Source organism: Mobula birostris, chromosome 11, assembly GCF_030028105.1.
Source record: "Mobula birostris isolate sMobBir1 chromosome 11, sMobBir1.hap1, whole genome shotgun sequence".
Taxonomy (NCBI): Eukaryota; Metazoa; Chordata; class Chondrichthyes; order Myliobatiformes; family Myliobatidae; genus Mobula; species Mobula birostris.
Genome location: NC_092380.1, coordinates 70876726 through 70902690, shown reverse-complemented (window position 1 = coordinate 70902690; position 25965 = coordinate 70876726). Strand labels below are relative to the sequence as shown.

Genomic DNA, 25965 nt, shown 5'->3' with positions numbered 1-25965 from the left:
GATTCCAGGGACTCAGTGTTACCTGGACGACATCATTGTCACCGGCAAGGATGACAACGGCCATCTTTCTAACCTAAAACAAGTGCTCACCAGGTTACGAGAATATGGGCTCAGAGCTAATTGACAGAAATATGAGTTTTTCAAAAAGGAAATCTCGTACTGTGGGCATGTGATCAACAAGGATGGCTTACACATGTCTCAAGACAAGATAGAAGCACCACCACCTGAAAATGTGTCTCAGCTAAGAGCATATCTTGGTCTATTGAACTACTCCCACAAGGTCTTGCCTAACCTGTCCACAGTCCTACACCCACTAAATTATTACAGACAGGGACACAATGGAAGTGGACTGACAGCTGTGAGAAAACGTTTCAAGAAACTAAAAGACTCATAACTTCAGAAGGGGTGCTCGCGCACCTTGACCCCTCCTTACCAATCCGACTGGCTTGTGATGCCTCGCCCCGTGGGATAGGAGCTGTGTTATCGCACAAGTTTCCAGATGGCTCCGAAAGACCAATAGCCTTTGCCTCAAGAACGCTAACTTCAGCTGAATGCAACTACGCACAGATTGACAGAGAGGCCCTAAGCCTCGTGTGGGGAGTCAAGAAATTCAGTTGCTACCTGTATGGCCGAAAGTTTATCGGCCTCTTGTGTCAATCTTCAACCCAAGGAAAGGTGTTCCAGTGATGACAGCACAAAGGCTACAGCGATGGTCCCTTTTCTTAGGAGGTCACAGGTATGACATTGAACACAAGGGGACCAAGCAACACTGCAATGCAGTTGGTTTGTCACGTTTACCACTGCCCACTTCCGAGGTAACTACACAAATGGATTCAGCAGAGGTCTTTCACACAACAATAGTTGAACAATTACCAGGAACAAACAGCCTAATTGAAAGGGAAACACTCAATGACCCTATATTGTCAAAAGTGTATGACATCATGGTAAAGGGATGGCCAGCGTGGGGTAACACACTGTTTCCAGCCTTCTCAGCGAGGAAGGAGCAGTTGTCAGTGTGTCAAGGAACACTAATGTGTGGCTCACGAGTTGTGATTCCTCCCAAGTTACCCTGAAGAATTCCAAAGTTTTATGAGGAACAATGGAATCAAGCACTTTACATCTGCCCCTTATCATCCATCCACAAATGGCTTGGCAGAAAGATTTGTAGACATTCAAGAAAGCCATCAAGGCAATGGACAGCAAAAGTCAACCACTGCATCACAAGATAGACAACTTCCTCTTATCGTAATGCAGTACATGCAACCACTAATTAGTCTCCAGCGATGATGTTCTGAACAAGAACCTGAGGAACCTTATGGATCTTCTCAAACCAGATGTACAGTGTGATGTGGAGAACAGACAGTTCAAACACTTGACTGCTAAGTCAAGACGGAGCTTCAGTGTGGGACAGTCAGTTCTTGCACGTGATTACCGGACTAAAAATTGGCAGCCGGGTACAATTTCAGCCGTAGACGGACCACTGATGTATAGAGTACAGGTGGGAGAGAACGTATGGAGATGTCATGTGGATCAAATCCTGGATGCTCAGGTGAAAAACTCAACAACACCTTGCCCTGACTCCCTGGACATAGAAACAAACACCCCTGATGTGACTACGTCAGCCTCATCCACAGATAAGCCTGTCATCAGTGCTGAGTACCCACCTGATGTACCTGTGGAGAATATTTCCCCAAAGCAAATGTTTCAGGGCAGACGTTACCTGGAGAGGCAGAGAAGACCCCGCCCCCCCCCGAAACTTGAGATAATAGATTAGATTATGAGAACACTCAGTCCTCTTTTATTGTCATTTAGAAATGCATACGTGCATTAAGAAATGATACAATGTTTCTCCAGAGTGATATCACAAAAAAAAGGACAAACCAAAGACTAACACTGACAGAACCACATAATTATAACATATAGTTACAGCAGTGCAAAACAATACCATAATTTGATGAAGAACAAACCATGGGCACGGTAAAAATATTCTCAAAGTCCCCGAGTCGATTGACTCCTGAGTCCCCGACAGCAGGCGGCAAAAGGGAGAAACTCCCTGCCATAAACCTCCAGGCACCGTCAACTTGCCGATGCCTTGGAAGCAGCTGACCACAGCCGACATTGAGTCCCTCCGTCCAAAAACTTCGAGACCTCCAACCAGCCGCTCCGATACAGCCTCCTGAGTGTCATCCTCTGCCGAGCGCCTTCGACCTCGTCCCGGCTGCTGAAACAGGCAAAGCCGAGGATTTCGGGGCCTTCTGCTCCGGAGTTTCCAGTTACCACACAGTAGCAGCGGCAGCGAAGCGGGCATTTCAGAAGTTTTTCAGATGTTCCCCCTTACTCTCATGTCTGTCTCCATCAAATCAGAATTGTGCACGGTCCCTTACTTGACAGATTACAGATATCATTCACCGGAGAGGCCGCGCGGGCTGCCGTTGCGTCGCCATTTTCTTCTTTCATTATTATTATTATTATTATTATTACATTATTATAATTTGATATTAAGTTACTGAGTAAACAATTGATAAGCGTTGTATGTTAAAGGTACGCATATTTGTTTAGCACAGTGCCCCCAGTAAAAAAAAAAGTAGATGCACTATTAAAATAACGGGAGGAGTGTACCATATATCCTACTGTACAATGTGGGACTACTTTATGTTGTAGTAATACATCGTATTGAGCATGCACTATTAGGTGCGTATTGATCCGTACATGTGTGTTCAGTTTGGTTTTAGTTTGTAAAGAACCCTGTTGATTTAGCTCCCATCTCCAGCATTTTATTTCTAGCTTTGTTGTGTAAACCGGACACATACATTACAAACGGTAAAGCACAGTTAGGCTCTTTGGCCCACACTGTTGTGCTGACCTTTTAAGTTACTCTAAGATCAATCTCATCCAGGGGTTCCACCTTTTTTATGCAATGGACCACAGGTTGGGAACCTCTGATATAACTGTTCCCTCCCTCACAGGCTTCCATTTTTCTTTCATCCATGTGCTTATCTAAGAGTTTCTTAAATGCCCCTATCACACCACCACCCCGGCAGTGAGTTCCCTGCACCTACTACTTTAAGAAAATAAAAATCTCTGACATCCCTCGCCCATATTTTCCACACTCCAACCACTTTAAAATAATGTCATCTTATATTAGCATTGCTACCCTGGGGGAGGGGTGGGTAGTCTCTGGCTGTCCATTCTGTCAATGCCACTTATCATTTTGTACACCTCTGTGAAGTCACCTTTCATCCTTCACTCCAAAGAGAAAAGCCTTGGCTCCCTCAAACTATCCTCATGATAGCTCTGACAAATCTTGATAAATCCTCATAAATCTTGCCAGCACTGTCTCTAAAGCTTCCACATCCTGCCTATAATGAGGTTCAACGATTCAGAGTACACTTATTATCATGGTATGTGCATGGAATACAGCTACGAGATTTGTCCTCCTGTAGGCAGCCATGCAACAAAGAAACACCATGGAACCCCTTCAGAGAAACCCTCAAACACCCTGTGTTGGGGAGGGGGGAGAACAAATTGTGCAAATGCGAAAAAGCAAGCAAACAACACACAGAGTATCAACTTCAACCAGAAGTATTCAGTTTAGTTCAGTTCAGCACCACTAGCCAAAAGTGCCTCAGTCTGTAACAATTGCCCCGATCAACAAACAGCAAAAAAGAGTAACCAGCATCCAGAAACGCATACAAAGTTCCTCAAAAATGAGTCCACAGCCATGACCCTCACTGATCAATCCTTGCAATGTAATTTCCAAAACCCCGTCACTTTCCTCTGCAGGAGCTAGTGAGAGGGAGAGGAAGACTGGTCAAACGTAGGTGGAAGCCACCAACCTTCCTCCCATCGCTGTCATCCTCGTCAAATTCATCCTTGCTCAATGGCTCCAGGCTTCACACTTCACTCCCAACCTCAGTGAGCTCCCTCAGAGACAGCGAAGTATCAGATCGCTCAATTGGCCCAAAAACACACCATCAAAATGTAAATGAGGTTCCTGTTGATTGGAGCTTAGTAGTAGAATTATATTTGAAGGAAGTAGTTGTTCTGTGAAAAGTAGTTGTTCTGTGAACTGTGTAGGACATTGGCCTTGATCATGTTGTTCATTGGCGCCGTCTTAGGGATGAGGGGACCAGAACGGAACACCATACTCCAAGTGTGATCAGACCAGAGTTTTATGGAGGTGTAACGTTATCTCACAGTTCTTGAACTCAATCCCCTGACTGATCAAGACCAACTCAGCTTCCGCCGTCTTAACCACCCTGTCAACTTGCAGGCAACTTTGAGCAACTTGTGGACATGGACCCCAAAATCCTTCTGTTCCTCCAAAGCGTTAAGAATCCTGCCATTACCCATGTATTCTGCTCTCAAATTTGACCACCTGAAGTTTATCACTTGACATTTTTCTGGATTGACCTCCATCTACCACTTCTCTGCCTAGCTCTGTACCCTGTCAATATCCTGTTGTAATTTGTGGCAATCTTCTACACTGTTCTGAATACCACCAACCTTTGTGTCATCTGCAGACTTACCACCCTGCCCTTCTGCTTCCTCATTCAAGTCATTTTCATAAATCGCAAAGAGCAGTAGTGCCAGAACAGATCCCTGAAAAACACCACTTGTCATCACCCTCCTGGCGGAATACTCTCCATCTACTTTTTGCCTTCTGTGGGCAAGCCAATTCTGTAGCTACACAGTCAAGTGTCCCTGGATCCCATGTCTCCTGACTCCCTGAATAAGTCTACTATGAGCAACCTTGTCCAATGCCTTACTAAAATCCATATACACCACTTCCACTTCTCTACAATCATCAATTGGTTGTGTTCCTTCCTCAGCGAATTTAATCAGGCTCATGAGGCATGACCTGTCTATTACAAAGCCACGCTGACTATCCATAATCAGACAGTTTCTCCAAAAACTTGTTAATCTGTCTTTAGGAATCTTCTCTTGTAGTTTGCCCACCATTGATATCACTGTTCTGTAATTCCCAAGGATGTCAAATGGTTGTTGTGACATGTCTAGTGTGGTAGTGTAGTAGGTAGTGCTTGTCACTCTCACTTTCAGCTTCCAACGGTGGCTAGCAGTCACGCTAAAGGGAGAGCTGAATGTGTAAGTCTCCCCCTGCCTGTACATAGCTTCTCCAACAGCAAGCCTCATGTAGTGCCTCCTTGCTGGTGACACACAGATACTGAACTCCTTTTGCGCTCAGGATGAACTTAGAGGATGGGGAAGAGGTCTGGCCCCTGCACATGTGTGGACACACCCTGGTGTTTGTGAACCAGATCTCCAGCTATGGGTAAAAAGCCCCACTGCTTTGTGGGCAGCCTCGGGAGAGACAAAGACTACCCGAGTGAACCCAGACAGCAAATACAGAGTGGAGCCCCTATGGCAGCTGGACGTTATTGAACATCCTTCTGGCAGCTCCTGCAGCCAAGCTGGTACCAAATGTATTGCTTCATAAGCTTTCCTTTGGACTACACTGGTGAGGCTGAGGGGGGGATCTTGATGACTGGGGATCTCAGAATCTCCATACCTTCTGCTCAGGCTTATGAAAATGATGATCACCTATTGTCCTTTGAGACAGACGGATGGCAACCACCACAATTCCCAGGTTATCACTTCTAACCTTTCTGGAACAAAGGAATAACATTTGCCACTTTCCAATCTTCTGGTAGTACTCTTATGGCCAGTGAGGATCTTGTCTTGTCTTGTCTTGTCTTGTCTCATGTCCATACTGCACCAGCCACCGCTGCTAGGCTATAAATGTGCAGGAGCAATGTGTGGTTAAGTGCTTTGCTCAAGGACACAACAAGCTACCTCGGCTGAGGCTTGAACTCGTGACCTTCAGATCACTAGTCCAATGCCTTAACACTTGGCCACATGACAACTGGTTAAGGATCATTGCCAAAGGCACAGTAATCTCTCCCCTCGCTTCCTATAGTAACAATTATGCACAACAATTTAATTAATAAAGTATTTGGTCACAAACTGAAGAGAAACTCGTTTGTTGATTGTTGTTTTTGCCTTCAGATCATGACTAATAGCATAACCAGACATGGGTATTTTCAAGTAGTACCTGCTTCACCTGAGCAAACCTTGGAAGTAATTTGGTCAATCTGGCCCCCATTTTAAATTCATTATCTATCACTGCATTGGTCTAACAGTACTATTCTGGGTGTACTTTAAATGTTAATGTGAGAAGTTTCTGTCCACGGATTTTTGTTGTTCTGCAACACATTCCTGTTTCTTCCATATCCCTGCAGGACACTGGGTTATATTATAATCGTTACCTTAGAGAAGTGATTGACGTTTTAGAAACTGACAAGCATTTCCGTGAAAAGCTGCAGACAGCAGACGTAGAAGACATTAAGGTATGTTACTTGTTGGAACACATTTACGCATTAAAATCTTGTCAGAGAATTTAAAGGATTTTAAAGGGTTTATTTTTCCATTCAAATGTAAAGTTTTGAGTGCTTTGAAGATTTTGCTACCATAAATAACTTGGAGGAATAAACTTAGATCTTCTGATTTCAGTTTGGAAGATTGATACAGATTTTACAGGTTCTTGTTTTGAAAAGGTTTTATTGTCAATATTTTCAGTAGTGGAAGAGGATAGGGATATCATGATCTTGCAAAGTCATTAACCCAAGGTCAGTGTTAAGGATAGTTATTTTAAAATTTAATTTTCAGATAAAATTTATATTCAGATAAAGTCAACATGGATCTGTGCAGGTAGAATTTGCCAGATGAACCCAAATTATGTTTTTTTAAAAAACAAAAGTAATGGACAAAATAGTTTTTGGATATTATTTGTAAGGAGTTCTGGAACATATTTGATTTAGTCCTGAATAAGACCCTAGCTAAAGGTGAAGAACATGGAGCTGAACATAACTTACTGACCTCGATAGGATAGCAACAGTGCAACAGGAAACCATGCACAGTAAATAATTAATCCAGAGCACAATTAAGAAAGTAAATTACATGTGACAGGGGTAATTATTGCAGACAGGATTAATTGTGATGCAAGTTAAGAAAGGAAAGAAAGTGGGCTCAAATTTAATTTACTCAAATTAATTTTGAAAAACTCCATCATAAAATATTACTGATTAGCTGAAAATGATTCTCAGTGGAAGGAGAGACTGAAGTAATTCAGCAGCTGGTTGGATGCTGTAAAGTGACATGGTGAGGGTTGGAGAAAGAGGTTGCAGGGTTCTGCGATAATGAAGCAGAAATATTTTAATATCTTGTCAATAAATGCCTTTGATCTTTATGATAGCTGACCAATTATTTGGATAACCTGATTAATTTTCTTCTCTTTTAATGAAGAGTGGTAGAATGGCAAAGGAGCTAAACTTAGTAAGTCATCTTGTGAGAACTAAATTGGATGAATTGAAAAGACAGGAGGTGTCGCGACTACGAATGCTGATTAAAGCCAAAATAGATGCTCAGCAAGGTAAAGGTACTGTATAGAAACATTATTGATTTGTTTGTCACATTTGTATGGAAAAGGATACTTGAATTGGAATCTAAAGTATTAAAGTCTGAATGAGAGATGTAATCTGGTGTATTCTCTCATTCAATGTCCCAAAGTTTCATTGATCACATGTAAGTTGGTTCAATTTCTACATAGAAAAATTGTAACTACATAAATCTAGGGCTTCATCAAGTTCTGACATGTTATGCCTCCAAGTTAGTGCAGTGGTTTTTGAGTGCTGCTTTTGTAAATGAGGTCATTCAAATTATAATACAGATCTTACTAAATGGTTCTGACTGTTTATGGCATTAACTGACGGAGACGCAAATCATAAACACAATGGATTCTACAGATGCTGTAAACCCAGAACACCAAACCCAAAATGTTGAAGGAACTCAGCAGATCAGGTGGCATCTGTAGAGAGGCTGAGGCCCGTCATCAGGACTGGACAAGAAGGGGGAAGAAGCCAGAATAAGATGGTATTAAATGAGACAATCACAAACAAGAGAAAATCTGCAGATGCTGGAAATTCAAGCAACACACACAAAATGCTGGAAGAGCTCAGCTGGCCAGGCAGCATCTATGGAAAAGAGTAGAGTTGGCATTTGGTCTCGGCCTGAAACGTCAACTGTACTCTTTTCCATAGGTGCTGCTTAAGACCAGGTATGAGGGGAGGTGGGTGGTGGAGGAGTATTAAGTGAGAAGCTGAGAGGTGATGGGTGGAAAAGCTAAAGGGCTGAAGCAAAACAGGGAGTGGGGAGAAGTTATCTGAAGTTAGAGAAATCAATGCTCATGCCGTCAGGTTGGAGGCTATACAGATGGAATATGAAGTATTGGTTCTCCAACCTGAGAGTGGCCTCTTCATGGCAGTAGAGAAGGCCATGGACCAAATTGTCAGAATTTTCTTTTTATTCTACTTTTTAAATCTAAAACAAGAGGAATGAATATTAAATTCAGAATGCACATATGCCTAGAAATTAGGTATATAGTACTGTTCCAGCATTTTGTGATTGCAAGTAGATTTTATTTAAAGTGGAATTTGGGTTGGATCATGCCTGTCTGATCATGATAAGATCTGATAGTTTCTGTATAGGATACCTCATGATGTCATTCATGGTTTATGCCATTTCAGTATGCTATTATTTTGAGTTAGATACTGCTTGTCCAAAGAATGACTTTTTTGTGCAATTCTCTCACCGGGCTCATAGACAAACTTGGCTTGTTAGCTAACTCTGCTAACAGCCACGTGATGCAGTGATGAGAAGGCCACCTTTCGTAAGCAATATACGTCTAAGGTTGGTATGATTTGCAGTTCCACCAAACAGGAAAGTTAGAATGTTCCAGTTGAGGAACACCGATTGTAGTGAATGCTGTGTGATTACTGCCCCATACACAGTTAATGTTCGCCAGGAGGGGGGGCGTCACGTGATGACGTGGGATTGAAACGTGTAAATCCAGCTCTCCCGCAACAAATCGGTAAAGTACCGTTTAAACAAAACAAAGTTAGTAAATATTTTCTGAAAACTATTTATAAACTTTGTAAGACTACTTTACGATATGCCTCCTAAACCACAACAAAAGAAGTCTGCTGTTGCGAAGCAGCCACGAGAGGGGAAGAAGAAAGGGCCTACTGCAACGATGGAGCCTCGGACTCGGGTTGGATCTCCTTCAGTAGAACAGGGAGCAATGGCGGTGGTAACGGCTTCTTCGAAGAATGCATCGGAAATGCGCATGCGCAAATGGACACAATGCAAACTATAAGAACCGACAGCCACTGCAATTGAAAATGACTCAGAGTCAGAATTAGATTCTGCAGAGAACACAGATGAAGAAGAGGAAGAAGAATTGGAAGCGATTGGAAGTAAAGGAGATGATAGAGACATGAGAGAGGCTATATTGCAATTAACGGCTGAATTAAGAAAAGTAAGAGAAGAGCTTAGAGATACGAAGATGTGCTATGATAAAGTTATGGCAAGACAGGACAAAATGGATAAGAAGCTTCAGAAGATGGAAAGAGCAATGGGGCATATGAATGATAGAGTGGAAAAAACAGAAAATGGCCTGCTTGTCTGGAATTCGGAAAGAAACCGACTCTTGGAGAAAGTGGACATGTTGGAAAATTTTAGTAGACGTAATAATATTAAAATTGTTGATCTTAAAGAAGGTACGGAGGGAGATAAACCAATAGAATTTTTTCAAAGATGGATCCCGGATGTTTTGCAAATGGAAGAGGAGGTTCGACCAATTGAGCGGGCACATAGAGCTTTAAGACCAAAACCAAAAGATGACCAATATCCACGATCGATTTTAATAAAATTCTTAAGATTTCAAGACAAGGAAAGGATTCTACAGGCAGCTGCTCGAGCTGCCAAAGATAGAAAAGGGCCATTTATATTTAAAGGGAACAAAGTTTTTTTTCTACCCTGATATAAGTTACGAACTTTTGAAGAGAAAGAAGAAATTTAATCCAGTGAAAAAAACCCTATGGGATCATGGTTATCAATTTACACTGCGTTATCCTGCAACCTTGAAGATTTTTTTGCCTGGTGGAGAAAAAAGATTTTTTGATGACTACCAGAAAGCAGAGCAGTTTGTGCGAGATTCTCTGAATATTCACCAGATACAAGAACAAACCCAGGAGAGCGAGATAGATTGAAGATGAAGATTGGGTTAAAGAATGGACTTGTTGGATTTTTGAAGCTGGATGAATGTATAAATATATTATTAATTATACGAGGCGGGTAAGAAAGGTTAAAACTGGAGGAATATTAGTTGGGAATAGTAATACTAATTTTGTATATATAATGTTTTTTTTGTTGCGGGAGAGCTGGAAGAAGCACTGATCGATTGCTACGCTAGTCATGTGTGCAAGCGTGGCTTTTGCCACGACCCGTAAAATGGAGGGGGGTAGTGTTGTGTATCCTTTCATTCACAACATTAGTGGGGGGGGTATTTTGTTTTTTCTTTTTTTGTATTTTTTCTATCTTTTTTCTTTCTGCCTGGAAAGTTGGGGGGGAGACACATAGCAACATGGTGAAGTTTAAAGAGATTCCCCAAGGAACTATGAGAGTTGAGAAGATAAATAATGTTTTAGATTGGAGTAACTTTGTTAAGAATAATGACTAATTTATTGAATTTTTTGAGTTTTAATGTTAACGGGCTTAATGGACCAGTGAAAAGAAAAAGAATCTTAACACATATTAAAAAAATGAAGATAGATTTAGCTTTTTTACAGGAAACGCACCTAATGGAAACAGAAGGGTGGGTAGTGTTGTTGCGGCTTCATTTAATTCAAAAGCAAGGGGAGTAGCAATTTTGATCAATAAAACGTTACCAATTAGAATACAAAATGTAATAACGGATTCTGCTGGGAGATACGTGGTTATACATTGTCAACTTTTTTCTGAACTATGGACTTTTATGAATATTTATGCACCAAACGAAAATGATGCAAAATTCATACAAGAAGCTTTTCTGAAATTGGCGGATGCGCATGAAAAAATATTAATTGAAGGAGACTTTAATTTTTGCTTAGATCCAGTCTTAGATAGATCAACCAAGGCTGTTATAAAATCGAAGGTAGTAAATTTAACTTTATCATTGATGAAGGATTTAAATCTGATTGATATATGGAGAAGAATCAATCCTAAAGAAAGAGACTATTCGTTCTACTCCCATAGACATAAAACTTTCTCAAGGATAGATTTGTTTCTATTATCAATGCATATTCAACACAGAGTGAAAAATATGGAATATAAAGCAAGAATATTATCAGATCATTCCCCTTTATTAATTACAATAATAATGGCTGATAAGGAAGAAGTGGCTTATAGATGGAGATTTAATTCAACATTATTAAAACGTCAAGATTTTTGTGATTTTATGAAAAAGCAGATTCAATTCTTTTTGGATACAAATTTTCATTCAGTGGATGATAAATTATATTATGGGATCGATGAAAGCATATCTTAGGGGCCAGATAATAAGTTATACGTCTAAAATTAAGAAAGAATATATGGCAGAACTAGATCAATTGCAAAAAGAGATTACAAAAATAGAAAAAGAATCTCAAAGATATATGTCAGAAGAAAAACGAAAACAACTTGTCAATAAGAAGTTACAATATAATACGCTTCAGACATATAGAACGGAAAAAGCAATTATAAGAACTAAACAAAGGTATTATGAGTTAGGTGAGAGAGCACATAAAATTCTTGCCTGGCAGTTGAAAACAGAACAAGCTTCCAAAACAATAAATGCAATTAGAACAAGGGTAAATAAAATATCTTATAAACCTCTTGAAATAAATGAAACCTTTAAAAATTTCTATTCTGAATTATATCAATCAGAATCCCAAAATGATGTTAATGAGATAGAAAGGTTTTTATCACAAGTTTCTCTTCCAAAATTGAATTTGGAAGAACAGAAGGGATTAGATATGCCTTTTACATTAAAAGAGGTTGAAGAAGCTTTAGGATCACTCCAAAGTAATAAATCTCCAGGAGAAGATGGTTTTCCACCTGAATTTTATAAAAAATTTAAAGATTTATTATCTCCTCTTTTTATGGAACTAATACGTCAAGTAGAAAAAATACATAAACTTCCAGAATCTTTTTCAACAGCGATTGTAATAGTATTGCCAAAAAAAGACAGAGATCCTATGAAACCAGCATCATACAGGCCTATTTCTTTATTGAATACGGATTATAAAATAATAGCAAAAATTTTATCGAATAGATTATCTAAATATTTACCAAAATTAATACATATGGATCAAACAGGACTTATTAAAAATAGACAATTGGCAGTTAATGTAACCCGGCTACTCAGTATAATTCATTTGGCACAAAAAAGGGATGAGAAAAGTATAGTAGTAGCTTTGGATGCAGAAGAAGCATTTGATAGATTAGAATGGGATTTTTTATTTAAAGTACTAGAAAAATATGGGTTAGGAACATCTTTTATAAATTGGATTAAAACTTAAAATTCTAACCCTAAAGCTAAAGTAGTGACAAACTCTCAAATTTCTACACCATTCCAGTTAAAAAGGTCAACTAGACAAGGTTGTCCACTATCACCTGCTTTATTTGTATTGGCGATAGAGCCATTAGCGGAACTAATTAGAATTGATCCAGATATTATGGGTTTTAGAGTTAATCAGGAGGAATATAAAATTAATCTTTTTGCCGATGATGTTTTGATCTATTTAACAAACCCACAACATTCGTTACATAAATTATCTTCTAGATTGGATGAATATGGGAAGGTATCAGGTTACAAAATAAATTGGGATAAAAGTGAAATTTTACCTCTTACTAAAGGAGACTGTAGTCAATGTCGATTAGTAACCCAATTTAGATGGCCGGTGAATGGTATAAAGTATTTAGGTATAAGACTTGATAATGATGTAAAGAATTTATATAAATTTAATTATTTACCACTATTGAAAAAAATTCAAGAAGATCTTGACTAATGGATGATATTACCAATAACATTAGTAGGTAGAGCCAATGTTGTAAAAATGAATATATTTCCTAGACTACAGTATTTGTTTCAAACATTACCAATACAATTGCCACAGAAATTTTTTGAAGAGTTAAATAAATGTGTGAGAAAATTTCTTTGGAAAGGTAAAATGTCAAGAATATCATTGGAAAAATTGACATGTAAATTTGGGTTAGGAGGATTACAACTTCCAAACTTTAAAAACTATTATAAGGCAAATCAACTTAGATTTATTGCATCTTTCTTCGATGATCGAAAACCAGCATGGATTAAAATAGAACTAGACAAGATAGGAGAAAATAGACCTGAAGATTTTATATATAAGTGGGAATCTAAATTGATACGGGAAAAGAAAGAATCTCCTATATTAACACATTTGATTGATCTATGGAATAAGATAAATGTTGATAATGAAACACAGAAATCTCTATTCGCAAGGAGACCTTTGTTCCAAAACAGACTTATTCCTTTTACAATGGACAATCAACTTTTATATAATTGGTACCAAAAAGGGATTAAATTTATAGGAGATTGTTTTGAACGAGGTATATTGATGTCATTTGAACAATTAAAGGATAAATATAAAATATCTAATAATACTTTCTTTTGTTACTTTCAATTAAGGGTTTACTTAAAAGGTAAGCTGGGTCAAACAATGTTTTTGCCAAAACCTAATGAAATTGAAATTTTAATTCAAAAAGGGAAAATTAAAAAATTTATTTCTTTTATGTATAATTTGATTCAAGAACAGACAATTAAACAAGGAACCCATAAGTCAAAGCAAAAATGGGAAACAGATCTGAATATTAATATCGATGAAACAAATTGGTTAAGACTTTGTCTTGACAGTATGACAAATACAATAAATGTTCGACTTAGATTAGTACAATATAATTTTTTACACCAATTATATATTACACCGCAAAAAATAAATAGATTAAATTCAAATCTATCTGATAAATGTTTTCGGTGTAATCAAGAAATTGGTACTTTTTTACATTCTACTTGGTCTTGTTTTAAAATTCAACCCTTTTGGATAAATTTAAGAATCTTATTGGAACAAATTACTGGAACTCAACTTCCACATAACCCTGTATTATTTTTATTAGGTGATATTGAAGGGATAAAACCGAAACTTAAATTGAATAAATAACAGAAAGAATTTATAAAAATTGCATTGGCAGTAGCTAAGAAGACTATAGCAGTTACTTGGAAATCTGATTCGTATTTAAGTATGGATCGTTGGAATAATGAAATGGCTAGTTCTATTCCACTCAAAAAAATTACTTATAATTTAAGAGATAAATATGTAACATTTTTGAATATTTGGCGCCCTTATTTACAAAAGATAGGATGGCATATTTAAGTGCTCCGATAAAGACTTTGGTCACTTGGGGAAAGGAATAAATAAATGTACTAAATTTATTTTGAATTCCATGGAGCATGTGGAAACCTTCCAATACCCAGGCGGCTCTTCTTTTTTTTTCTCTTTCTTTCTTTTTAGGTAGGACTATATATGGGGGGGGAGGGTTAAGGGGAGGGGGGAGGGTAGATTCTATCTTTTCATGTATTCTTTTTGAAAATTCAATAAAAATTATATTACAAAAAAAAATGTTCGCCAGGAAATGACAGATCATACACTGGCATAAAATTATAAAATATATTTATATTTTACCAGTCACAGTTCGAGCTTCCCCAGTCAAGAGACCATCTCGAATGAACTGGCTAACTCAGGAGCATTGCAACTTCCTGCTTAGAACCATTCATCTGCACACAAAGCACTTCTTGCAAAGGAGTCTCTCTTTCAGGCAGCGTTCCCTTGTGCCCCGCACCGCAGCTCCCACCAGAAGAACCCAAACCAGACTACTGCCCTGAGACCAGAAATCATATCCCACCCAGCTCTCTAGAATTTTCTCTCGCATTCCACTGGGCAGAAAGTTACAACATGTTCTCGGACAGTCATGATTGGCTGACACAACATTCCTAAGTTGGGCAACATGGCACCTTGTCTTTAGCTGAAGCCAAAACACTCTTACTAGCAGGGCATACTGATTTTTGCAGAAACCTGCTGAAATAAAAATGCCTTACAGCCTAGCAGTAGAAATTTTAACCAGAGTATTACATTTAGTAGACACAAACCAAACAGATTTCTCTATTTTTAAGAAAAATGCAGAGACTGGAGGTCTGATAAAAGACAGAAGATGCACGAAACATTCAACAGACCATGCACCAGTGTTGCTTGTCACAGACCCATCAGATTGCTGTATTATTGCCTACAGTGTAGCAGAACCATTCAAAAACCACTTGCACTAAAAAGCCAAAGTTTTGCAGATAACTCGGTTAAATACTGATGCTCAGCACAATAGTTGAGTTTCTCATAGGTACATGGAAGGTCTAAAGGTAGATTAGTCACCTGGAACATATGGACTACGCCCCAGGGTACTGAAAGAGGTAGCTGAATAGATTGTGGAAGCATTAGTAGTGACACACACAAAATGCTGGAGGAACTCGGTAGGCCAGGTAGCGTCTATGGAAATGAATAAACAGTCAACATTTAGGAAAAAGACCCTTCTTCAGGACTGGAAGAGAAGGGAAGATGCCAGAGTAAAAAAAAAAAAAAGTGGGAGGAGGGGAAAAAGATAGCTGGAAGGTGATAGGTGAAGTCAGGTAGGTAGGAAAGATAAAGGGTTGGAGAGGAAGAAATCTGATGGGAGAGGAGAGTGGACTGACCCATAGGAGAAAGGGAAGGAGGAGAGGACCCAGGGGAGATGATAGGCAGGTGAGAGGAGGTAAGAGGCCACAGAGGGGAATAGAATAAGAGGGAAGGGGGAGAGAATTCTTTGGGTGCTTGCAGGGATAAGTGCCAGGAGGGAAGTTATTGGGAGGTGGGGGAAATGAATGGGCAAGGGAATCACGGAGGGAGCGATCTCTGTGGAAAGTTGGTGAGCCAAAGTGCTACACGTGCCCATTCATCTCATCCCTCACCTCCATTCAGGGTCCTAAACAGTCCTTGCGAATCTGCTGGGGTCATCTATTGTGTCCGGTGCTCCCGATGTGGCCTTCTCTGCATTGTTGAGATCCACCGTAAGTTGTGGGACCGCTTTGTTGAGAACCTCTGCTTCATCTGCCAAAAGTGGAACTTCCTGGTGGCCAAACATTTTAATTCTACTTCCCATTCTTGTTCCAATGTGCCTGTCCAAGGCCTCCTCTGGTGCCAAGATGAGGCCACTCTCAGGGTGGAGGAGCAACACTTCATATTCCATCTGGGTAGCTTCCAACCTGATGGCATAAATATCAATTTCTCCTTCTGGTTAAAAAAGAAATCCTTTCCCTCCCCTCTTCTATTCCCCACTCTGGCCTCTTACCTGCCTATCACATCCCCCTAGGACCCCTTCTTCCCTTTCTTCTCTGGTACAGTTTCTTCTACTATCAACTCCTTTCCTACCCATCTGGCTTCACCTATCACCTTCTGGCATATTCTCCCTTCCTTTCCAGTCCTGAAGAAGGGTCTTGGCCTGAAACATGGACTGTTTATTCAGTTCCATGGATGCTGACTGACCTGCTGAATTCCTCCAGCACTTTGAGTGTGTGTTGCTTTGGATTTCCAGCTTCTGTCGACTTTCTCATATTTGTAATGATCTTTTAAGGATCACTGAACTGCAAATTTTACACAACTCTTTAGGAAGGGCAGGAGGCAAAACACAGGAAATTATAGTTCCCTCTGTGGTTGGGAAGATGTTGGAATCCATTATTAAAGATGAGGTTTCAGGGTATTGGAGGTACCTCCTAAAATGGCCAATGTCAGCGTGGTTTCCTTGAGAGGAAATCTTTGAAGCACTAACAGGCAAGATAGACAAAAATTTCTTTCTCCATGGTGTAGAGCATTTCTGGAATTCATTGCTATAGAAGCTGTGGAGGCTGAATCATTGAGCATATTTAATGTGCCAGGTGATAGGTTCTTGATTAGTCAGAGAGTCAAAGGTTTCAGGGAAAAGACAGGAGAATGGGATAATAAATCAGCCATGATGGAATGGCAGCACAGATCTGATGGGCCAAATGGCCTAATGCTTCTCAACACCCTTCTCTGTAGCTGGGTCTTGAACTTCTTCAAGGAAAGACCTTAGCCTGTCCAAATCACAGCATCATCTCAAGCTCCATTATACTTGGCACTGATGCCCCCGTGGCTTTATGCTCAACCTATTGCTGTTCAAGTTGGTGTGAAAGCAACAACCTGAGTCTCAACAGGCACAAGACAAAAGAGATGATTGTGGACTTCAGAAAAGCACAGGTTGACCACTCTCCATTGCACATCAGTGGCTCTGCTGTCGAGAGAGAGTAAAGAGCACAAAGTTCCTTGGTGTGTACATAATGGACAATCCAACCTGGCCCCACAACACCACCTCATTTGTCAGGAAGGCACAGCACCATCTATACTTTGAGAGGATTGAGGTGGGCAAGTCTTCCTGCCCCTATTCTAAAAACTCTCTACAGAAGCACCATTGAGAATCACCTGTCTGACTGTATCACTCTGTGGAATGGAAGCTGCAAGGCATTGGACCACGAGCTCCTACGGTGGACAGTCCAAATCACCAAGAGGATCACCAAGGTCTCCCTCCAACCTATTTGTGATATTTACTGGAAGTGGTGTATACAAAAGGCTTAAAGCATTGTTAAGGATTCCTACTACCCATCCCACAATCTCTTTGACCCACTACAAACAGGAAGGAGGTACAGGAACATCAGGACTAGGACTGCCGAATTGGGCAATGATTTCTTCCCTCAGGCTGTGAGACTAATGAATGTCCTGCCACTATCAAGATCTTATCACCAGGACAGCAAGCTGTTTACTGTTTACTTGTGCTGCACCTATGCAATTTGAACTATATATTATTAACTTATTTGTGGTAATGTTATTTTATGAGCTGTGTGTGATATGTTTTGTGGGAGTACCATGGTCTGGGGGAATGTTGTTTCGTTTGGTTGTATATTTGTATAGTCAGAGGATAATTAACTTGAACATTGCAGGGCAATGATGCTTTCTAGTGCTGTTGTGTGTGAGCCAGATGGGCTGAGCTGGATCCAGCTTTGTAATCTGTAAGTGGGCATTATTTTGTATTTCAGAGAAAATGTTCCTATCAATTGCCCAATGTATCCTTTTTGATTTAAATCATTATATTCTGCACATCAAGCTAACATTTTTCATAATCTTTCAGATGCAGGAATAGATCATCATGCTCTACTGAAGCAATTCGAGCACCTCAATCACCAAAACCCTCATAGCTTTGAGCCGGAGGATCTGGAATTATTGATTAAGACTGTAAGTAGCTACACAAAGAATGCAATATCAACTGCAAATCTCATTATTAAAAACATTTTGACAATGCCTCTATGTTAATGATCCTGTATGTGCTTTCGAATACATTGTCAATTTCATCAGGAATTTTGGGGTTTCTGATGAAATTGACAAGATTTAGTGCAAAATAAGTTAGTTTGATTTGTTTTTGCTGCATGCAGGCCACCAAAGATCTGGAAAATTATGACAAAGAGCGACACGAAGAATTTAAACGATATGAGATGTTGAAAGAACATGAAAGACGGGAGTATTTGAAAACACTGGATGAAGAAAAGAGGAAGGAGGAAGAGGCACGATATGAAGAAATGAGAAAGAAACACATAGATCACCCAAAAATTAATCATCCGGTAAGGGAAACATAATTCAAGTGAAAGGAGAGCTGAAATATATCACTTCAGTGGTCAAAAAAAAATCTAAGGGCAATATTAACTTGCGATTTAAAAAAAAAACTCAAATAACCAGGATTGCAAATTGTTCTAAAAGAAAATGAACGAATGTTTGCAAAATGCTCCATAATTGAAAAAGATAGAATGTGGAAAGGAAAGCTGTGTAACCATAGTTCAAGTTAACAGATCGTGTTAGAAAAAGGTAACAAAGCCAACAAGGACTCACATAGATGGATAAAAGAAATAAAAACACATCCATCACACAAATAAGGACACTCTGTAAACCTGGCAACAGTGGCAAGGAGGTGCAGAAAAAAAGTATGAACACAAATTAGTGAAGTGATTAACTAACATTAGATAACCTGTGGAGTGTGGTAGAACAGGGGAATATGGGAATTCAGGTCCATAATTCATTGAAAATGGTGTCACAGTTAGATAGGATCATAAAGAAAGCTTTGAGCACATTGGCCTTCATAAATCAATGTACTGAGTACAGGAGATGGGATGCTATGTTGAAATTATTTGAGAAGTTGGTGAGGCCTAATTTGGAGTATTGTCTGCCGTTTTGGTCACTAATCGTCAGAAAGATGTAAATAAGATTGACAGAGTATATAGAAAAAATTTACAAGGATGTTGCTGGGTCTGGAGGATCTGAATTATAAACAACGATTGAATAGGTTAGAATTTTATTCATTAGAATGGAGGAGATTGGGAGGAGATTTGATAGTTACACAAAATTATAAGAGGTATAGATAGGGTAAATGCAAGCAGGCTTTTTCCACTGCAGTTCGTTGGGACTACAGAGGTCATGGGTTAAAGGTGAAAGGTGAAAAGTTTAAGGGGATCATGAGGGGAAACTTCTTCACTCAGAGGGTCATGAGAGTGATGCATGTAAGCTTGATTTCAATGTTTAAGCGAAGTTTGGATAGGTGCCTGAATGGTAGAGGTATGGAGGTCGATGGGATTAGGTAGTTGAAATGGTTTGGCATGGACTAGGTGGGCCAAAGGGCCTATTTCTTTGCTGTACTTTTGTATGATCTTAACTTGGATTTTATTTTGAAGTTGTGAAATTGAGTTGCAGTTAAAAGTTCCATAGAAAGGGCGAGTGATTTGTGAATCTTCTAATATCAGTATTATTATGTGGTACTTTCCACTAAATGTAAAGGCCATTGCCCAGGATGTTTGTTTTGTAGATGTGCAGGCAGTGGATAATCAGATTGGCACGTTCTCTTCTTCACCCCCCACCCCCTGCCCCACAATTGTTTGTGTTTTGGAATGGTTTGCAACGTGTTTGGCATTGAATAGATGCCTCTGCCTGTAAGTGTTGGGAAATTACTGCAATTTTGTAAACTTCTGCTGAAGGATCCAGTGTTGGAGCAGAGTGAGTGTATTAATTTAAAAGTCGTCGACATTTTCCATGTGGTTATCTAATGTTAGTTAATCACTTCACTAATTTGTGTTCATACTTTTTTTCTGTACCTCCTTGCCACTGTTGCCAGGTTTACAGAGTATCCTTATTTGTGTGATGGATGTGTTTTTATTTCTCTTAACAATCTACGTGAGTCCTTGTTGGCTTTGTTACCTTTTTCCAACACGTTCTGTTAACTTGAACTATGGTGACACAGCTTTCCTTTCCACATTCTATCTTTTTCAATTATGGAGCAATTGGCAAACATTTGTTCATTTTCTTTCAGAACAATTTGTAATCCTGATTATTTAGTTTATTTATCGCAAGTTAATACCGCCCTTGGATTTTTTTTGAATGAAGGCATTGTATTACTACAGAAATAGGATAACTCAATATTAATAGCAGTCCACCTCAGTTTTAAAATTCCCTGCTCTACTCTATTTTAACAAAAATTATAGCTGCCTTGCTCTATTTATTTTCACCATTGGCCTAGAAATGCTCTTTTCTGGCTGATTTTATCTTGCTCATTGTGATGTTTCTTTTAGATCATAAATACAAGAGATTCCACGGATGCTCAAAATCTTGAGCAGTACACAAAGTCCTGGAGGAGCTTGACAGGTCAAGCACCATCTACGGAGAGCAATAAGCAGCCGATGTTTCGGCTGAGAGCTTTTTTCAGGACTGGGGAGAAAGGGGGCAGAAGCCAGAATAAAAAGGTGGGGAAAGAGGAAGAAGTACAAGCTGGCAGGTGATGGGTGAGATTAAGTGAGGGGGAAGGAAGGTGGGTTGGGGGGGGAATAAGTAGCTGGGAGATGATGGGTAGAAAGAGTAAAGGGCTGAAGAAGAAGAAATCTGATGGAGGAGAGCTTACCAGAGAAGAAAGGGCAGGAGGGGCACCAGAGGGAGGTGATAGGCTAGGCAGATGAGTGTAAGAGGGGAGCGAGAATGGGAAATGGAAAAAGAGAGGGGAGAATTACCAGAAGTTGAAGGTTGCCGAAACTAAGAGGCATTGTTCCTCCAGCCTGACAATAGCCTAATCATGGTAGTAGAGGAGGCCATGTATCTGTCATGTCGGAATGGGAAATGGGTGGCCACTGAGAAAACCTACCTTTTGTGGCTGATGGAATGAAGATGCTCAACAAAGCTGTTTTTGCCCAACCTAAGTTAGCCCTCGCTGCTGTAGAGGAGACTGCACTGGGAGCACCGGATGCAGTAGATGACCCCAACAGACCTGCAAGTGAAGTGTCGCCTCACCTAGAAGGATGGTTTGGGGTCAATATAGTGGTGAAGGTGGAGGTGTAGGGGCTGGTGTAGCACTTGTTATGCCTGCAAGATCAGCAGGGAGGGACATGTGGACAAGGGAATTGTGTAGAGAGCAATCCCGTGGAAAAAAACAGAATGCAGGGAAGGTTAGCTTAGCAGAGTCCTCCCCCCCCCCCCCCCCAACTTCTTCCCCCTTCCTCTTCAGTCCTGATAGAAGGTTCTGGGCCAGAAATGCTGGCCGTTTATTCCTCTGCATAAATGCTGCCTGATCTGCTGAGTTCCTCCAGCACTTTGTGTTTCTTTCAGATTTTGCTTTGTAATAATTACACAGGGTCTTCATAAACTTCTATTCATGATTTGGAATGTTTGTGATTTATAGTTATCTTTATGTTGTATATAGTGAATTGAATGTGAAAATAAACCTCTATCAGGTCTGCTGCTGGTGTCTTGTCAATACTTTCAAAATCGGTGGTTATACAATGTTGCTTCCCTAATTTGTTGATGATGTCACTCATTTTTCCTTGGCTGTTTTACATTGCTTCTCTTAAATTGTGCTAGTTCCCAATTAACTATTTTTTATTTTAATTTGCATGTTTTAATCCTCACATTTTCCATCTTTACATACTTGGGTCTTCCCCTTTACAGCAATCTATGAACCTATTAAACCTGGTCTTTACTGCAGCTAGCCAAATTGCCTGGACTCCCTCACTTTTCCTTCAAACTTGTAATTACATGTACTCTGCACTATGTACATTTTATGTTTCTTAAAGGTATGAGATCATAACAGCATTGTGAGATAGTATCTTCCTGCCAAATGTGATAATGTTCTTGTGCTTTTCCATGTTCCCTCCTACAAACACGCCAGTCCTCTGCTTTAAGCTATTTGACTGTTCTCAAAGCCTTGCATGTGCAGAATGGAAATAGACCCAGGTGTGAATAGAATTTGGTGGTTATTGACTGTGATTTTCATTTGATGCAGTGTGCAATGTTAGCACTGAAATTTAAATGTTTTGTCCATCATGTTTCTTTGCAGGGAAGCAAGGATCAGTTGAAAGAAGTTTGGGAGGAGACTGATGGCCTTGATCCTGATGACTTTGAACCAAAGACTTTCTTCAAGCTGCATGGTAAAATTGGTCAATCACTTAGTTTAATGTATCATAGCTTGATATTAATGAGAGCACTAAGCAGTTAAAATGTGTTTTGTTTGATCTGGGTGCAGTTTTTGTGCAAGATCAGCATTTTATTTTAATCCTTGGGAATTCTGATGGTGCAAGGCAGGGTTATTTACGTGAAGCCTGGGTGCGAAGTAGGTCCTTCTGAGATTCCGACAACTTCCAAGACCAACCTTCAGCCAAATTGGTTCAGCGCAATAGTTAAACGCAAGTTAAAGCAAAAGTTGTGCTCCTCAGATAAAACCTGGCTATAATGAAGAAGATCTGTGCTCCAAAACTGGTTGCCTTTCTAGCTAAGGTACCCCAGTACAGTTACAACTAGTATCTATCCTTTTCTTCTTAACTACCTGCTATGCCAGTGTTGTTTACGGCAGTAATGAAAGTCCTCCATCTTTGTCTGTCCTTGGCCAGGTACCTTAAAACACACATTTAGAAGAATACTTCATTCCTGTTCTCTAACTTTTTTTTTTGACTTGTCAGGGTTGTTAGCCCTGAGCTGAACTCCCAAACCTGGAGGACTGGTAGACCACTGTTAGTCTGACCTCTATCCTTTGACTTTTTTTTTTGTATGGGTGACCCTGCCAGGAACCAAGGCATATTGCCCTGACTTCAGCCAATATAGCTCTTTGGGTCATTGAGGTATGCAAGCCTTCAAAGCTTATGACAAGGTTGTGGTCCTCTTGAAGGTAGTCTCCACCCAGCAATGTGGAAAATTACTGAGTTGTCCTGTTCATAAGCAAAACAAATCCATTCTGGCTAATTAGTGTCTAATTTGCCTACTCTCAATCATAGCAAAGTGATAGAGGACATTGTTTACAATATTATCAGAAGAGACTTCAAGACTTTCCTGTTTCTGGTGTACTGTATACTTCATAGCATGGATTCAAACATGGAAAGGAAAATTGGCTTCCATGGATGGGGCAAGACTGACTGCAAGTAACATCAAGGCAACATTTGCTGAGTGTCAATTCAAATGCCTTTGGAAAAACTCATGTCTTAGAGCAATTCAGCACGGGAACAGTCCCTTTTGCCCAACCAATCCATGCTGACCACAGCATTCTTCTAGGTAGTCCAATTTTTTCGTGTTCGGTCCATAACCCTCAAAGTCTCTCCACTCTATCTAATGATTCAAGTACCTCCTAAATGTTGCAATTGTATCTGCCTCGGCCACTTCTTCCAGCAGCTCACTCCAGGTACACACTACCCTCTGGGTAAACAAGTTACTTTTCAGGCCTCTTTTAAGTGTGTCTCATCTTGGCACTGCTCCAGTTCCAAGTTCTATCTTTTTCCCGAACTACTGTATTTCAAAGCTAATAGAATTGTGGCCACTGGACCTGGGGTGCTCTCCAAAAGCCACTTCAGTAACATGGCCTACCTTGCTCCCAAGGGCAGATCCAGTATTGCACCTCCCTCATCCGGGCCCTTTGTACTCTGGGTGGCCTTTCACTTTTGTAAGTCTCAAAACTCATGGATCGTGGAAATGGTCAGTGTGATCAGCCACATTATTACTGTAGTTGGACCGGCAGGACAGAGACTGAGGTATCCTGTGGCGAGTGACTCATCACCTGTTACCACAAAGCCATACCACCAACTGCATGACAGAATTTTCTCCATTTGTTTGGAAGAATGCAGCTCCAAAAGCAGTTAGGAAGTTGATGTTATCCAGGATGAGGCAGTCTACTTGATTGATATTCCATTATCACTCTTTTAAAGAAAAAGAAATCCACTCTCTCCACCAAAACATAGTGGCTGCAGTGTGTACTAGCTACAACATGTACAGTGATTACCCACCTGGGTTCTTCTGCCACATAAGTGTTAATTCCAGTATTAAATAATGTTAGGGTTCATGTGCTATAAACAATAGCTTGAAGGGAGGAATAGGGACAGTTCACATGTTTCTGCTTGTGTAGTGTACTCATTAAAGAATTAACTGCAGTAAGTTTTTCCTCTCTCAGATACTAATGGTGATGGATTCTTGGATGAGCAGGAGATGGAAGCATTATTTACTAAAGAGGTATTAACCAATATTCTGCTTTTTGGAAAATTTGCTCCAGTGTCTGCATTAAAATATAACATTAAATTTTGATGTTGAGCACATTCAGAACAATATTCACAGCTGGAATGGGGGTTTTTGTGTTTGAAGGATAAATCAATTTTCCTGTTTATATGCACAAGTACACGTAGGTACAGGTGCAATGCAAAACTTGCAGCAACATAACATAAAAGTAGCATTAATTTAAAAAAAAACTTAAACTGATTTTATGAATCATTTTTAACAGAATGCACAAGGACAAAAAAAGACAGCAAGGTCCATTTTTGTTCTAAGTTGTCAAAGGGTTGCGAAGCTGGAGTGATTCAGCTTTTGCCAGTTGGTTCAAGAATACAGTGGTTGAAGAGAACTAGCTGTTCTGGAATCTGACGGTGTGGGTCTTCAGGTTTTTGTACCTCCTCACCAATGGTAGCTGCAAAGCTGCATGGGCCGGATTGTGGTGATGATCAGCGTTGCCTTCCTGAGGCAGTGCCTTCTTCTGTTGTTACCCATGGGGGGTAGGGGAGAGGGTGGTAGGGATGTGTCTGTGATATATTGGACAGAGCTCACTTCCTCCTGCAGCTTCTTGCATCCCTGTGCAATTGAATTGCTGTACCAGAGCATGATGCAACTACACAGGATACTTTCAATAGTACATCTGCAGAAGTTTGTCAGTGTTCAATGATAAACTGAATCTTCATCAGCTCCTATGGAAGTAAAGACACTGGCTTGCTTTTCCTTATGATGGTATTTATGTGCTGGGCCCAGTTTATCATTGAACACCTGATACGTTAACACCCAGGAATTTAAAGCTTTTGACTCTCCACAACTGATGCCCAAATGTAGATTGAAGTCAACAATCAGCTCTTCAGCTTTGCTGAGGTTGAGTGAGAGGTTGTCTTTGCCATACCACTCAACTAGGTGGTCTATCTCACCTGTGATTTGTCTTAAGCATAGTAGAAACAGCAAATTTGAAGATGGCATTGGAGCTCTGTTTGTGTGTATAGTGAGCAGAGCAAGGGGCTAAACACACAGCCTGGAACTGTACGTGTTGGTGGTCAACAAGGTGATCAGAATTAGGAGCATTATCACTGACATACATTGTGAAATTTGTCGTTTTGTTGTAACAGTACAGTTGCAGTACAGACCTAAGAATCACTGAGTTAGAATAAATAGTGTAAAGGAGGAATAGCAAGGTAGTGCTCAATCAGAAATCTGAGGTGAAGCAGCTGTTCCTAAAGCTTTGAGCATGGGTCTTCAGGCTCCTGTAGCTCCTCCATGATGGTAGTAATGAGAACAGGGCATGTGCCAGATGGTGAGAACCTGTAATGATGGTATAGCAGTTACTTGAAAACACTGAGTGAGGGACTCTGTACTG

General features: G+C 40.0%; 1 protein-coding gene across 1 annotated transcript in view; it reads left to right on the top strand.

Moving 5' to 3' along the window:
- The window catches only part of nucb2a (nucleobindin 2a), a 62388-nt gene that overhangs the window by 14693 nt on the left and 21730 nt on the right, over nucleotides 1-25965 (top strand). Inside the window, exons 3-8 of the mRNA XM_072272474.1 lie at nucleotides 6261-6368; nucleotides 7324-7456; nucleotides 18190-18293; nucleotides 18491-18676; nucleotides 22420-22510; nucleotides 24514-24572. Coding sequence (XP_072128575.1) covers nucleotides 6261-6368; nucleotides 7324-7456; nucleotides 18190-18293; nucleotides 18491-18676; nucleotides 22420-22510; nucleotides 24514-24572 — 681 coding nt within the window. The remainder of the gene's footprint in view (nucleotides 1-6260; nucleotides 6369-7323; nucleotides 7457-18189; nucleotides 18294-18490; nucleotides 18677-22419; nucleotides 22511-24513; nucleotides 24573-25965) is intronic.